We start from the raw sequence: 16,840 nt of genomic DNA, 5'->3' as shown, positions 1-16,840 counted from the left end.
TTAAATTAAAATTAAACAATGAAAATATTTCATAAAAAATATTTTTTATATTCATATTATTTTATAAAACAAACGGGTTATTTCCATTTGTAATGTTCATTTAATACCGTCGATTAGTACCAAAAACTATCATTTAATAATACTTTTTTCCATTAAAATTGTAGTTTTCATACTCTCTTATTCTATAAAAATATTTTTTATCCATTTTAAATTATAAATTAATTTCATTTTTGAAATGGTAATTTATTATTAATTCCTTGATATATCTTTATTTAATATGTATTAAAAAAATAAAATTTATTAATTACTAAGTATAATTTAATAATAGAGTAATATAAGTGAAGAGTATTCTAGAAAATACAATATAAAATTTATTATTTTAATCGTATTAACTATATTTTTTTATCTTAAAAAAAATCTATTTTTATAAGATGAAAGAAGTATTATTAGAAAGGTAAATTATTATACGTACTTAAATTTTTTAAAAATTTATTAATTTGTCTCTATTTTAAAATTACTCGATTAAAACACTTTAATATTTTAAGACATCAAACTCTTTAATCCTTCTATTAAAAATTTATTAATCACTTTAAATATTTATATCATTTAGTTGCTTTAATTTTTAATATTTTTATTATTTAATTCTTTTAATTTTTAATTTTATAAAATATAAAATATTATAATTAAATAATTTTGAAATATATATGAAATTCAGGATCTAATAGCAATTCTTACTTAATAGCTACACTATAATAAGTGCATATTTGCGACCATTAGAAACCCTTTCTTATCCCATCCATTTGCCATTTTAGAAATTTGAGAAAGCATTTTGTTTCAACTTTATCCTTGGATTATTATTATTCCCAATACATTTTTTTCTTAGTAGTTATTAATATTTACCTTTTTGAAAATTAGAAAAAAAAAATGCCAAGAACCCCCATAATCATTCAGTACACATGCCAAGCAAACACCTGATGCTTTTCAATCAAAACAACCCCCGCAGGCTGCAAGAAGCATGATACTTCCTGTTTAAGACAGACTTGTAGCTCTTCTAAATTGCATGAAGAATGATTGGAGACATGGAAAATGCATGGATTTCAGGTTGTTCCAACAGCATTTTGTTACAAAGACTCAACTTTTCAATCTCACACCAATTGAACGATGTCTTGAGAATTCCAAGGCCCCCAAGAACTTAAATTCAAGACAATAAAGGCATGTTAATTTTCTCCAACTTCTCAGCAAGTGTACACCCAAAAGGAAGAAAGTGGTTTTTAATAGTAAAATGCAAAAGAAAATGTAAGAAAATGACACAGAAGATTAAATTCTATGAGTTCAATCCAACACCCTGACTGAACTAATAAAAAGAGTGTAATGTTTACTCCTTCTTCCTAGAATCCTTCTGTTGTCCTCTCTTTCGTATCCCAAGGCAAAAGTGGAGTCGCCACGCATCGATAATGGATTCCGGCAATGCATATAACAAACCCCAGAGAAGAGAATGGGGCCAGTAAGGTGTGCAACGAGGCTCATACCCTATCCAACGTAAACCTGCCCGAGCATAGCCATCTGTTGATGGGACGAAGAAGGAAGATCTCCTGATTGATGCCATCTTTGTTGCCACATAGAGGGGAACCTGGATCAAGAAATTCTTTGGTTGATTAGAACAATACTCAGAAAAGGAAATTGAACAGTAGCAGAGAGGTTCATGTGCTCAAACCAAATAACTGATACACACATCTTATTCAGAAGCGGAAGCTAAATGCTTTCAATATTTATAGACATTGATAGACTACAAATACGGTGCTATACCTTCACCAACAAGTTAACAAAAATAGAAAATCTTGTATGCATCATCAGGAAGGATATGATCAGCAACCTATCTTTTTGACCTTTTCATCATAGAATTCATTTCATCTATGTTTACCATATCATTCACACTAGCAGTTGACAAAAAGGGAGGAATTATGGTTCAAATTGCTAGGTAAGAGGAAAGATATCCAAAAGAAAAGGGAAAAAAGAAAGTTCCATTGATGAATAAGCTATCATATTGAAATCAAATAAGAGACCGATATTACTTTAAGAGGTGAAATGGGATAATAGAGTCTCTTCTCCATTGACTAGAGGTGTATTAACTAGAGGTGTCGAGTTCGAATCCTTGGTATGGAGCACCTTTAAAATTTCGGAGGGAGTGCTTAAACCCCTTTAATGGGCATGTCTGACGTGATTCCGGATTAGTGAACTAGTGGGTTTTGGATACGGATAGTATATACCCAAAAAAATAAGGGCCCATTATGACATCCATCACTTCAGCATGTAGTAGATTGCGTTGTCAAAAGAGCATCAGCCCATCATATGCAGATGACAAAAGGAAGTAAAAAGACTAGTTTCCCAGTACATTTGCTATGGTTGTTGTAAGGTATTTGGTATTATTAATGCTAAAAAGATAAGCCCTTAACTAACAGCTATAATTAAGAAATTCCATCATTAGACTCATGTTTTAAATGTAAATTATGCCTTGGAGAAAAGAAAAAAATAAAATCAATATGAACGTCTCATACTAAATCGGGTTTTGATTAGACCGACTCTTCTTTCTTATTGAAGAAACATAGGTTTTGCAAACAAAGAGCAAAGGTAAAATATCTGCCCTGTTTCTATCAATCCATGTTACAGGTGGTGAGAAGTTTCTTTCAGAGGCTAATCTTGAATAAACATAGGGCCTATTGAAGTTAAAATATCAAAAGAATGACAAGAGTACTTATAGACGCCATCTTTTCCAACCATTTTTATCCAAACTTGTAACTTTTTTTTTTCACAAATTTCCCTTATAAAAGCAAACATTAATATTTCATTCTCATTCGATAGGAGCTATTAAAAGAAAACTAAACCACAATTAAGTCATGCGAGAATTTAAGACATTCTTCTTATAGTCTCTTACACTGATCTAAAAAATAATAAAACATAGACACCCATGTAACCATTATAATTAAGAAATCCCATTATTTAGAAACCTGGTTGACATGTAAATTATTGTATTTGATGCAAGAAACTAATAAAACCAATATGGAATTCTAATTAGCAACTGAGAATTTGATCAGAACAATTTTGCTTTCCCACTGAAGAAACATATATTGTGTGAAAGAGAAAAAAAAAAGAGACAAAAGTATCTGCTACTTTTATGCAACCTTCTCACAAATTTCCCATGTAAATGGCAATTATCAAAATCCATTCTCATTTAGATATGAGCTATTCATATCAAGTATAAAGAAAACTCAGGAAATTATAATCATCTCTTCATTATTCAAAGAATGAAACTACAAAATATTCTGGAACTAAAACACAGTACCTGACACTGAACATCAATCCCACTTTTCTTGTATTCAACATAAAGGCATCTGGAGAACTGATCTATATACCTGTAAACAAGCAAAAACAACTGCTTAGACCATTAAAAGACCTCAAGATTAACATACTCAAATCTATAGTGAAGCACTTAAATCACTGGGAAAGATAAAAAAATTTCAAATGCTTACGCTTTGGTGGCAGCATAAACCGCATAGAGAGGATCAGAAGGAATGACAATGGCTGCACCAGAACCAATATTAACTATAGCACCCTTCTTCCTCTTCAGCATCCCAGGCAAAACAGCTTTTGTAACTTTAGTAGTGCCTTCTACATTTACCTTAATCAAGTTCTTCAATAACTCTTCGTCCACCTCGTGGAAAAATCTGGCGTAGGGATATGAAACTCCAACGTTATTAATCAAGACACCAACATCCAATCCTTCAATAGTCTCCTGAATTTTCCTAATACCCTCATCAATATCGCCACTGAAATCAACAACAACGGACTTGATTTGGACCTTGCCATATTTGGACTGAATAGAATCCGAAACGTCCTTGAGCTTATCAGGATTTCGACCAACCAAAACCAGATTCATACCCTTTCGAGCCAATTGAAAAGCAAAACCTTTGCCAATACCATCAGTAGGTCCAGTTACGAGAGCCCATGATCCATATTTCTTCAGATTTTTAGCAGGTCTGAGGAAATTAACGTAAACCCATTTGAGGAAAGCGAAGAAGAATTTCAGAAGTGATAAAGAACCGATAGTGAATAGCACAAGAAGCCAGGAAGGCTGATCCTTGAGCTTATCTACAAAACAATGCTCCATTTTTGTAGAAGACCAAGCGTTTTCTTTGATTTAAAATGAAAAGAAAGAGATCTGAGAAGTGGGTTTTGCTCAAGAGAGACTAATATAGACAAAAAAAATATTCGTGTTCCTATTCCAAAATTTGATAGTTAAGATTGGTGGGAATGGGGGACAATTGACTACTCAGGGCGGAGTTAACAAAGAAAACAGAGGATGAAGTGAAGCAGAGAAACTGTTGAGGATGGGAGATTTATTATGATGTGAAATGGGCAGAGCTTGGGAAGTAGATGAGCTGAAAACCACCCCATTTAACTATTAATGACAACAGCCATAACAGATCATAAGAATTTCCATTTACTCAACCTTACTTCTGCTTTTGCTTTGACCCTGATTTATTATTTAGTAGCTCTAGAAATTTATTAGCTGATTTTTTTAATTTAAAAAGTTATATATTACAATATTTTTAATGTATTAAAAAATTTATTAATTTAAATTATTTAATTTTTATAATAATTTATCTTTTAATTTTATAAAAAATATATCAATTAATCTCTCCATAAAAAAATATTTTTAAATTTTTATAATATTTAATAATTAAATAAATTAATATTTTTTTTAAATTATATTTATAATTATTTTATATATGAATTTTTTAACTTTATAATTTAATTTGTATTTAATATATTGAGGTTAAAAAATTTAATTAAAAAATAAAATATATTAATAAATTTATATATAAAATTATTAGTAAGATTTTTAAATATTCTAAATATTAATAAATATGAAAAATATTTTATGTAAATCGAATAAATATTAACTTTGAAAATAATTAAATTAAATTTATATATTTATACACTTAAATTAATTTTATAATATTTACATAAATATTTAATATAACGGATATTAAGCTATTAAGCTTATATCATATGTAATCAATTCTTCTGTATTCTGATTTATCTATCATTTTAAAAATTGAAGTTTTATTTTTTTTTTTAACTCTAACACTGTTTATCATTATTTTCAATACACTTATCTCTTAGTTGATTATTAATATTTATCTATTAAGAATTAAAAAAAAATACAAATAAAAGCATAAGAGAAAAGCGTTGCGAGCAAGGACCAGAGACACGAGAAGGCCATCAATCTTCGATTGTCTTTTGGGATTTTTCTTAATTTTTCTTAGTTCTTGTTTTAATTTTCTTGTTTTACTTTCTTTTTATTTTTTCTTTAGTTCATTTGTATTTCTTCCCTGCTTTCTAACAAGAATCGCTTTCATCCTCCCTAATTAACCCTCACAGAAATGCTCAGCCGTATTTTTTTCTGTTTACTTTTTGTTTCTCATTTTTTTTGTAGGTCATGTTGTTCGTAGCGAGAGTTGTTCTCTGAATCTAAGTGAAAGCTAACGACTTTACTTTCATCCGTGGAAGAAATTTTTTTTTACTGATGTCGTCGGAATCACTGAAACCATATCGATGTGTCCTGTAATTACGCTCCTTTTGGCTTCGATGATGGCTGAACTCCACGACACCTTTTTTTCTCTGTGTCTTGAATCGTTACTCGTTCAGCTAAATCTATCTCCGTTTTAGATTTGGTTTCATGTAAACTTATTTTTTATATTTTTTGTCTTCTTCTTGATGCTACTATACTTTTAATTATGGTATACTCTTTTTCGCTTTTAGTTTGATCGGTGTCTCAAGCAGTAAGATGATGGCACATACGGAATTGCTGTACCGATCTAATCTAATTTGATTCAGGTTTGAATAAAAAATTTTAGATTGAAACTTCTAGGTGTGAGTTTGTATGCTAGGTTTTCTCTTGTTTTATTGGAATTGTTTAGCTTGTTCTTTTTATAGTTTATGGTTGGATTTCTAACTTTTTTTTTTTTTTTTATGTTGATTCTATTGGGTCTTAATAAATGTAAGGGTGTTGTATTGTTAAAAAAAAAATCAATTATATATTTTTTAATAAAAAATAGGTTATCCAATTATTTTCTTAATTTTCATATGAAAACCTCAAAAGGCATTAGGTGATTTTTTTTCTAGAACACAGAAAGGATAATTTTATTTATTTAGAAATGGGAATTTGATAAATAGGTTAATTATTAATCCTTTAATTCTAGTTAATTTTATACAAAAAAGAATTTTTTTAAAAAATTTACATGTAAATAGGACTAATTAAATTAAATAGTAATAACGATTTAATTGATTATATAATTTAATAATAACTTATTAAAATAAAAAAAATTATTAATAAATAATTGTATTTTTTAAAAATTTAAATATTTATCAATTAATTAAATATAAAAGATATAAAAGAGGGAGATAGGATTGATGGAGGGATTGGTAATTTAGAGATACGTTATAGCAAGATAGAGATATTTTTTCCGAAACAAAATTAAAATTGAGTGTTTATTGAAACAAATTAAATTTGAATAGTAGAAATACAATAGATTTTAAATATTGAATAATTATATCTAAAATTAAAATTAAACTCAAAATTTAAGTTGTATTATTTTAAAGACAAATCACTTTTCAAATTTTTAAAATTTTTATTAAAAGTCATTTAAAGCCAATTAAATAAAAAGGTCTATTTACCCTTTAAACTATTAAAAATAGTTAAAAAAATTTAAAATTTAATATCATTAAATTTTCATAAAAAAACAGTAAAATACTTAATAAATATCATAATAGTCGGTTAAATTTTGAAATAAATAATTTCAATATTATATTTTAATTATTTAATTTATAAATAATTAATATTAATTTATATTGTTGAATTCTAATAAAATTTTTAAGAGTTTAAGGAGCGGTAATTTGTTTATTTTAAATTAAAAACTTAACACTTTTATAAATTTAAGTTAAACTCAAAATTTAAATTTTATTATTTTAACTTAAAAACTTACAATTTCATATATAACTTTGTTGAATTAGAAAAAAATATCAATAAATTTTAATTTATTGATATTAAAAGTCATCAATTATACCGAAATAATTGGAAAAAAAAAAACAGAAAAAAAGCAACTTTGGCAATCTTTTAAATGTTTATTGCTACTTTCAAGGCTCGTTTTGATTGCATTACTTCTGGCACACCAAACAAATGACTTTCATTTACTGCAACACAAGGGAAAAAATGTGCGCCCAGCCACGCAGTCACCCACCAACTTCTTTTTGCATTTAGAACATGGAAAATTTTATTTGCATAAATTTAGTTAATTTATTAATTTTAAAAAATATATTAAAATATTTTTAAAATTTTTTAAAAATTATACTAATTATTTATTTTATTAATTTTATTTATTAAATATTTTATTATTTAGTTTTTAAAATTTAAAAAATTAATTAATTAATTTTTAATTTTATAAAAATATTTACTAATTGATCTATCCGCATTGAAAATATTTTAAATTTTTTATGACATTTAACTATTCAAATCAATGTTAAGACTCATTAATCGTATTTGAACATTATTTTAAAGATTTATTTTACAATCAACTAAATATTTATTTTTAATTTATAATTCAGTATAAAATATATTAAGAGAAAGAAATAAAATAAAAAACGTAATTTTATTGAAGATATATATTATTTATAGTAAAAAATTAATTATCAAGTAAACTACTGTAAAAATTTTAAGTTAATATAATAAAATTATAACTCTCATATTTAATATTAGATTTTAATCTCAAATTTATACCATTAATAAATCTTATAAATAAAATTTTAATAATTATAAAATTTTATAAAATAAAATAATTATATTTAAAATTTAAAAAATTAAAAATAAATATTTTTTTAAATATAAATATATTTTTACAACAATAATAAATTTTTAATAATATAAAAATTAAATAATAATTTTCTCTTAAAACATTAACCAGTTTTAGATGGATGTATGGCCCTGGCCCACTTCCTGCCTTTCTTTTTAACTTGTTCATCCTTTTGGCATCTAATAGTTAAATTCCTAGTAGTATTAGCCTTCATAAGGAGATTTAGACTCTTCTAGTATTAGCCTGCGACAGAAGATTTAGACCCCAGCCATATGCTTTTAATAACTCCTTCCCAAGTTTAAATAACACACATGATTTCTTGAATTGACAATTTGCATTGAATATAATCATTGAGATTCTGACTTATAATATGGTACTACGACACAAACACAAACATAAATCATTATATCATCAGGTTGGAGAATTGCTTTTAAATATAAAATAATAATTTATTTATTTTTTATAATAGATAAAAAATATAGTTAAAATTATATTATTAAATATAAAATAAAATTTTTATTAATATATATTATTATATAAAATAAAAAAATCATTTTAAATTATTATCAAATTTTTACTTAAATAATATTAAGACAATAATTTTAGTGTTGCATAAATTTTCAAATGTATTAGTTTAGTGGAAGATGAGAAATAAATAAATAATTTTGTTTATTATTATTATTATTTTTTTTTATTGAAGGTGTTGTATTAAAGAAAGGGCATATAGTCCAAAATACATCAACCAGACCTAAAACAGAAGGCTAGTGGTTCAATTAGATATAAGACCTAAGATCAACCCAAGGGCCAAGCCCACAACATAAAAACAACTCAGCTCAACTAGCAAAAGCCTAACTTGCATGGAGAGAGGACGAAAACTCTGGAATGTCGCCGCAGCTTGGATTTGCTGGAGGAGCTAGCATAGTCATCAGAAGGGAAGAAACATAAACATTGAAGCCAAAATGACCGAAAACACCCAGAGATCCTCTCAAATGAGGAGCCACAGAAGCCAAACAATAACAAAGCACAACTAGAAAACTTTATCCACACTGAGGAACGGAATGCAAGAAGAGCTCTTCGGCGAAATCTATAGTCATAGAGTGTCGACAGTCTATCAAGAGAAAACGGTTAAAAGTCCCGAGGTTCACTGCATTAAGACTAAATAAAGGATCCTTCACGAGGTTGCTACTAATCTGAAACCTAATGAGGCGCATGCAGACAAAGCAGAGGTGAAAGGCAAAGGAAATGAAAAACAAGTCGCAGGGGCAAGGAACGGTAGTACTCAGATGATAGAGCAACACAGACAAGTCGCAGAGAAGAGAGAGAGTCAAGAGAAAAAGAAGAGATAAGGAGCTACGCAAAGCAAGGAATGATAATACCTATCTCTCTCTCTTATTATTTCCTTTGACTGATGTTTAGATGTTCATCCACATTTCATCGCAATCACATTTTCAACTAGATAATTAAAAGATGCACTTCTCCTTGGCTCTTAAGGCGTCCTCCTTTCAGTCCCTAGTTGCGATGCCGAGATAATATTGAAACAGAAACCGATTTAGTAGATCATCAGGCAATGCCTGGAGAATCAATAGATGAAGCGAACTAAAAATAATAAAAAATATTAATAAATTAAAAAAGAACAAAAATAAAATTATAGATCTCCGGAAACCTCAAGTACTGCTGCTCAGAAGCAAAGAAGCCCAAGCTCGGACAACACGATCACACTCTCGTGCTTCTCTCTTTTCTCTTTCTCTCTTTCTTTCTCCCTTCTTTTTTCGCACTTCAAACTATATATATATATGGTTGCCTTTTACGTGAAATCCTTAATCAAATAAAAATTGTGTGCACGGATTGTGAGTTTCATTGTTTATAAAAAAAAATTTATGTAAAAAGTTTTTGCAATGAAAATAATTTTTTAAAGAATAACTTATTTTCTATAATTTTGTTGTAATGTCCAAAATTAATTATATTAATAAATTTATATATAATAATATTAATAAATTTTTTAAAATTAAGAAAATAATTTAACTTTTCCTTTTTACTAATTTTTTGGGTACCTAAAATAAAAAAAATATAGAAAAATTTAAAAATATTTTTTATAAACTCTTTGAAAAGACCATTGATTAGGGGTGAGCATTCGGTCGGTTCGGTTTAAAACCGAACCAAACTGAATAAACCGAAAATCAAAATTTGAGTGTTTATGAAAACCGAATCGAATCGGTTTTGGTCAGAAACCGAATCGAACTGAACCGGTCTGATTCGATTCAGTTCGGTTCTGTTTGATCGGTTTTGATTTTTAATAATTTTTTATTTTTTACACTTTATTTTTAATATTTTAAAATTTAATTAAAATATTTTAATTTTAATATGATTTAATTTCTATATATTATTGAAAAAACATATTATTATTACTAATCGGTTCGGTTCGGTTTTTTCAGTTTTTTTCTGATCAAAACCGAACCGAACCGAAATAACCAAAATTTTTGAAATTAAAAACCAAACCGAACTGAAATATATAAAAAACCGAACTAAATTTTTAAATCAATTCGGTTCGATCAATTTTTTCGATTTGAACCGAATACTGCTCACCCCTACCATTGATAGTCCATCAACTACGATTTCAATTAGTTTTAATTTAAAGTTTTTTCTTATAGTTGATAGCAGTTGAAACTTATTTTCTTATTTAGATATTATTATATGTCCTTTTCAATATGTACTAATTTTTTTTACGATGCACATGATTTATATTTATTATTATAATTGTGATTTATTTTTTATATATATTTTTATTTTTTTATATATAATAAAATGTAATATTTGTTAATAGCTAATTTTATAATGTATTATTATTATAATCTAAAATAAATTAAAATATCATTATATTTTAAAACATTTATTTTTAATTTAAGCTAAACTTAATTTTTCATTCTCATAATTGTAAATTGCTTTATATTTCTTTATATATATATACACACACTGTTACAATATTATATAGTCATAATTTAAATTTATTTTACTGTAAATACTTTAATGTAATTTGAAAATTAATATTAATTTTTCAGATAAATTTTAAAAGATTATGTAACCTATAAAAGAGATACTACTCTAAAATGATAAAAATAATAGTATGTTCTACATGTATAGAAAGTTTCTTCCTCATATTCAAGCGCTCTCCAAGACAACTTGAGCACCTTTCCAGACAAGCTATTTTTCATTTAAGCAATATAAGAGTATATTTCCGACGACGCAAGAGTACCATTCAGGCAATCTATTGTCCACTTATACAACATAAAATCGTCTTTAGACGATATAAGAGTGCCTTTCAAACAATTTATTACCCACTTAGATGAAATAAAAGCACTCTTAAGCGATACAACAACATCTTTAGGTGACGTAAAAGTATCTTTTGTACAAATTATTATCTACATTAGAAAATATAATAGCGTCCTTTAAACAAGCTATTGCCCACTTAGGCAATGTAAGAAAGCTCTTAGATTACGTAAGAATGTCTTTCAAGGTAAATTATTGCCTATTTGAGCGACATAAGAGTATCATTTCAAGCATAATATTTAGGGGTGAGCATTTGGTCGGTTCGGTTCAAAACCGAACCGAACTGAATAAACCGAAAACCGAAATTTGAGTGTTTATGAAAACCGAGCCGAATCGATTTTGGTCAGAAACTGAATCGAACCGAACCGGTCAGATTCGGTTCGATTCGGTTCTGTTTGATTGGTTTCGATTTTTAATAATTTTTTTTATTTTTTACACTTTATTTTTAATATTTTAAAATTTAATTAAAATATTTTAATCTTAATATGATTTAATTTCTATATATTATTGAAAAATATATTATTATTACTAATCGGTTCGGTTCGGTTTTTTCGATTTTTTTCTGATCAAAACCGAATCGAACCGAAATAACTAAAATTTTTAAAATTAAAAACCGAACCGAAATATATAAAAAACCGAACCAAATTTTCAAATCGATTCGGTTCGGTCAGTTTTTTCGGTCCCCTAATAATATTGGCCACTTAGACGATTTAGAGCACTCTTTTAAGTGGCTTTCCACCTAACTCAGGTGCCTTAAAACACCCACTCATGCAGCTTTCAGCTCACTTTAGGAGGTAATAAATCATTATTTACATTTTGCGGAGACAATGATAGACAATATCCCACTTTAATTTTCAGAGAAAAAATTTACTTAAAATCCTTAGAGCAATATTTTAACTAAAGTTTTTTTTTTTAAATTATAACTCTCCTAAATTATTTGATTTGTAAAAAATATTTTAAAGTAATTCAAATTTTAAATGACAAATTGTCAAAATATGATATATAGCTTTTTTTTTATTTTAATTATAACTCTCCTAAATTATTTGATTTGTAAAAAATGTTTTAAAGTAATTCAAATTTTAAATGGCTAGATTGCCAAAATCTGAAATATAGCTTTTGATATTCAAATTAAAGATTGGATCAACATGGGGAGGACTATATCAATAACTCAGAATCACATCTATTATTCAGATATTTGAATATATATTATTCATATCAGAATATTATTCTTATTTGATAGGATTCTATATTCTATCGTATCTAAGATTTCACATTCTATTTTAAATATAATTTCATAATCTCATACATTCTTAATAGTATTCAAATTCTTCTCATACACTATTTAAAGAGCTCATGACCCATATATAAGTATGCTACCCTCTACGATAGTTAATTTTATAATTTATTCGTCACACATATTGATTTAAGTATTAAAATATTCTCTCATAATTTATACTCTCATATCCGAAAGAATATTTAAACAATAAAAAATAACTTTTATCACTCTTTTGCTTTTGGTGAATTGTTTACTATTTATCCTTCTCAACTTCATCCACTTTTAAATATTATTTTATAGAAAAGTAATAAAGTATTATGATAAAATATTTTCAATTTCTTATTAAATTAGGTTTAAATGAATCAAATTGAGTAATGTAATTTTTAAAAATTGTAAAAAATGGTTAAAGTTAAAGAATACAATCTTTTTTATTTATATCAATTTTGTATTATTTAAATTTATATAACATGATAAACAATGAAAAAAAAGATTTTTTTAAATAATTTTTAAAAGAAAAATACGTTACTTATAAATATAATTTGATTTATAAGAGTTCATTTTTAATTAATAATAAAGTATATTTTATTAATAAATTTGTTTTTTCATAAAAATAGAATTTATATTCAAATATGAAATAATTATACTCAATTAAATTAAATAATAATAAATTATTTTCTTTTTTGTTTTTCAGTCCATCTAACTATCAATCTAAGTATGTTGAAATCTCATATATATTTTTTATTTATAAAATTATTTTTTTTAAAAAATAAAATTTATATTCAAATAGGATATTTCTATCTGATTAAATTAAATTAAATATTTTTAAATAATAATAAATTATTTTCTTCTTTTTTAACCAATAAAAGTTATTTAAAAATTTAATTAAAAAATAAAAAATTATGGACTAAATTTTTTAATTCTTAGTAAACTTAATTACTTGATTTTCTTTGCTCTTTGACTAAACTAAATTGAAATTGAAATTATTAAATCAATTAATTAAGAAAAAAATTAAAATAAGTTAAATTAAAGTTTCATGTGCATCTCTCAATTTTATTTTATCATCAAAATATTTCTCAATTTTAAAAATAATTTTATATTTATCCCTCAACTTTAAGAGTGATTTCATATTTATCCCTTAATTTTATTTTGTCATCAAAATATCTTTTAAGCTTAATTTTGTCTAAAAAAGTCCTCTTTAACTTGCAATAGTAGGTTTCAGGTTGGAAATAATGACATTATCTTTTTCTATCTTTTTTTTTTTATTTCTCCAGTATTTTTATAATTAAATAGATAAAATATTATATTATATTTACTAATAAAATTCATTATGATTAATTATTATTTTTAATATTAAAATAAAATGCTATAGCTTTTATATTAATTTATTAATATTTTACATAATATTTTAACTAAAATTTTTAATATTTAAATAAATTAATATTAATAACCTTAATTAAAATATTACATACATAAATAAATAATATAAAAAACCATAAAAATAAAAGAAAAGAAGAGAAAAAAAGTAATTTCAATAATTTTAATCTGCAAATTTACTATTACAAATAATAGAGATTTTTGCTGAGACAAAATTACAATTAGAGGATATTTTGATGAGAAAATGAAGTTGAGCGATAAGCACAAAACTGAGTGATTGTTGAATTTGCTTTTTCGCCGTAATGGATAATCAAATTCAAAACTTTAAAATTGGCTTAAAAACTAAAATTTATTTATTAAATTGTTTAAAATATCAAATTTTTTAAATTTAAATTTATTTCTAAATTATTATTAAAAAACCAAATAACATCACTCGTCAAGATTTCACATTATAATTATAATCTATTTAGTTTATTTAGTCTTATTTAAGTTTATTAACTTTTTGATAATAGTTTAAAATTAAATTTAATTCAGAAAATGAAAAAATTATTTTGTATAATTGTCAATTTAATATGTTTCCCTTTAAAATAATTGATAAAATTATTACAAATTATTTTAAATTTATTTGCTATTTATTATTTTAATATTTTTATAAATAGAATTTAGTAAATTTATTTTTAAATTATTTTTTAAATACTCTTTAATGAAAACAAACCATTAGTAATTCGATAACAAAGCAAATTAAGGTTTCTTTTTTCTTAATAGATATATGCATTATTGCCCTGAATAAGTGATTAGTCCATGAAAAATGTAATGAAATAGAACAGGTTGTAAATTTGATTAAGATCAAGGTCGTATGGCTCTAAAAATAAATATATGTTAAGCCATTAGATTACAAGTTGAAATTCTTAATGGCTCTAGAAGCTAAAGAATGAGCAACTTTATTTTAATTTTTTTAAGTGGTTGAAAGAAATTATGATACATGATTGAAAAACCTTTAAATATCGATGAAAATATTATGACACATTAAAGTGCACATATGTTTTTTCGTGTCAACAATATTATTATGTTAAAAATTAACATTAATATATTATTGATAATATTATTGTTTAAATTACAATTACAAATAAAATATTAATGTATATAGCTACTAGAATTTTCATATAATCTTCTTTTGGAGATGAAAAAAATTATTAGAGACCGATAGTATTTTTTTTTTCTAAATAGCAACATTATTATAACACTAGGAAGTATAGAGTATAAAGAGTACATATGAGTTCAAATAAGGAAAAAGAAAAGTAATAAAATTAGTGTTGAACGTTCAAATCTTGTTACCACATTGAAAGGAAAAATCTTTGAATGCTGTAGAATTAAGCATTGTAGATAATTTTAGTTAAGATTTTAAAGGCATACCGAGTCATGTGAAGAATTAAAAAGTAGAGATTTACTCCCTAATTTAGCTCACTAAATCTCCTCAAATCATGGATCTTAGCTTTCTAATCTTAGTATCAAGAGAAGTATAAAAGCTACAGAGATTTGCATGTTTATTCATCAACTCAAAAATAAATATCTTCAAAACCCAAAAAGAGGATAAAACAAAGGGAAAAACCAAAATCTATCACTTAGTTATAAGATGAAGAAATTTGAGTTTTCCGTCTGCTATATTTCACTATTGATTATGTTCTCCTCCTTTTCTGTTGCGCATATTAATTCAGCACCTTCTAGTCCTGCAAGTGCTTTTGGTCCTGCAGGTGCTTCTAGTCTTGCAGGTGCTTCTGGTCCTGCAAGCGCTTCTAGTTCTGATTTTGTAAGTGCTTCTGGTCCTGCAGGTGCTTCCGATTTTGCAAGTGCTTCTGGTCCTGCAGGTGCTTCCGATTTTGCAAGTGCTTCTGGTCCTGCAGGTGCTTCCGATTTTGCAAGTGCTTCTGGTCCTGCAGGTGCTTCCGATTTTGCAAGTGCTTCTGGTCCTGCAGGTGCTTCCGATTTTGCAAGTGCTTCTGGTCCTGCAGGTGCTTCCGATTTTGCAAGTGCTTCTGGTCCTGCAGGTGCTTCCGATTTTGCAAGTGCTTCTGGTCCTGCAGGTGCTTCCGATTTTGCAAGTGCTTCTGGTCCTGCAGGTGCTTCCGATTTTGCAAGTGCTTCTGGTCCTGCAGGTGCTTCCGATTTTGCAAGTGCTTCTAGTTCTAGTCCTGCAAGTGCTTCTGTTCCTGTAAGTGCTTCTGATTTTGCAAGTGCTTCTAGTCCTGCAAGTGCTTCTGGTTCTACAGGTGCTTTTGATTCTGCAAGTGCTTTTGGTCCTGCAAGTGCTTCTAGTCCTACAAGTGCTTCTGGTGTCGCTGCTCCCAGCGAGAAAGAAACCAAGATAAAATGTCCCTTTGCAGCCAAGAGAGAGGCTGAAGCCAAGAAAAAGGCTGAGAAAGAGGCTGAAGACAAGAAAGAAGCTGAGAAAGAGGATGAAGACAAGAAAGAAGCTAAGAAAGAGGATGAAGACGAGAAAGAATCTAAGAGCGAAGTCGATAAAGCGAAAGAAGCCGTGAAAGAAGCAAAGAAAGAAGTTGAGAAAGCGAAAGACGCCCATAAAGAAGCCAAGAAAGAAGCTGAGAAAGCGAAAGACGCCGTGAAAGAAGCCAAGCAAGAAGTTAAGAAAGAGAAAGAAGCCGAGAAAGAAGCCAAAAAACAAGCTAAGAAAGAGAAAGAAGCCGAGAAAAAAGCCGAGAAAGAAGCCAAAAAACAAGCTAAGAAAGAGAAAGAAGCCAAGGAAGAAGCTAAGAAAGAAGCTAAGAAAGAGAAAGAAGAAGAGAAAGAAGCTAAGAAAGAAGCTTAAAAAGAAGCTAAGAAAGAAGTCTCTGCACCCAGCAAGAAATAAGCTAAGAGCGATGCCTCAACATGTCCTTAGCTCTTAAGAATTTCTATTTAGTCAACCTTATTATTTTTTTCTTTGAAAATGATTTTATTA

At 26.8% G+C, this 16,840-nt stretch overlaps 2 protein-coding genes across 2 annotated transcripts; one reads left to right on the top strand and one right to left on the bottom strand.

The window, feature by feature from the left end:
* Positions 1 to 1,071: 1,071 nt before the first annotated feature.
* LOC110630445 (very-long-chain 3-oxoacyl-CoA reductase 1) lies at positions 1,072 to 4,483 on the bottom strand. Its single transcript, XM_021777952.2, has 3 exons — positions 3,528 to 4,483; positions 3,341 to 3,410; positions 1,072 to 1,630 (listed from the first exon to the last, which is right to left on the bottom strand). The coding sequence occupies exons 1-3, from the start codon at positions 4,163 to 4,165 to the stop codon at positions 1,376 to 1,378; spliced, it is 963 nt and encodes a 320-aa protein (XP_021633644.1). The 5' UTR covers positions 4,166 to 4,483; the 3' UTR covers positions 1,072 to 1,375.
* An 11,034-nt stretch (positions 4,484 to 15,517) lies between these two features.
* LOC110630074 (eukaryotic translation initiation factor 4 gamma-like) lies at positions 15,518 to 16,708 on the top strand. Its single transcript, XM_021777388.2, has one exon. The coding sequence runs from the start codon at positions 15,518 to 15,520 to the stop codon at positions 16,706 to 16,708; it is 1,191 nt and encodes a 396-aa protein (XP_021633080.2).
* Positions 16,709 to 16,840: the final 132 nt, after the last annotated feature.

This window comes from Manihot esculenta, chromosome 13, assembly GCF_001659605.2.
Source record: "Manihot esculenta cultivar AM560-2 chromosome 13, M.esculenta_v8, whole genome shotgun sequence".
NCBI lineage: Eukaryota > Viridiplantae > Streptophyta > Magnoliopsida > Malpighiales > Euphorbiaceae > Manihot > Manihot esculenta.
The sequence above is the reverse complement of the archived record's forward strand: the minus strand, read 5'-3'. Positions and strand labels throughout refer to the sequence as shown.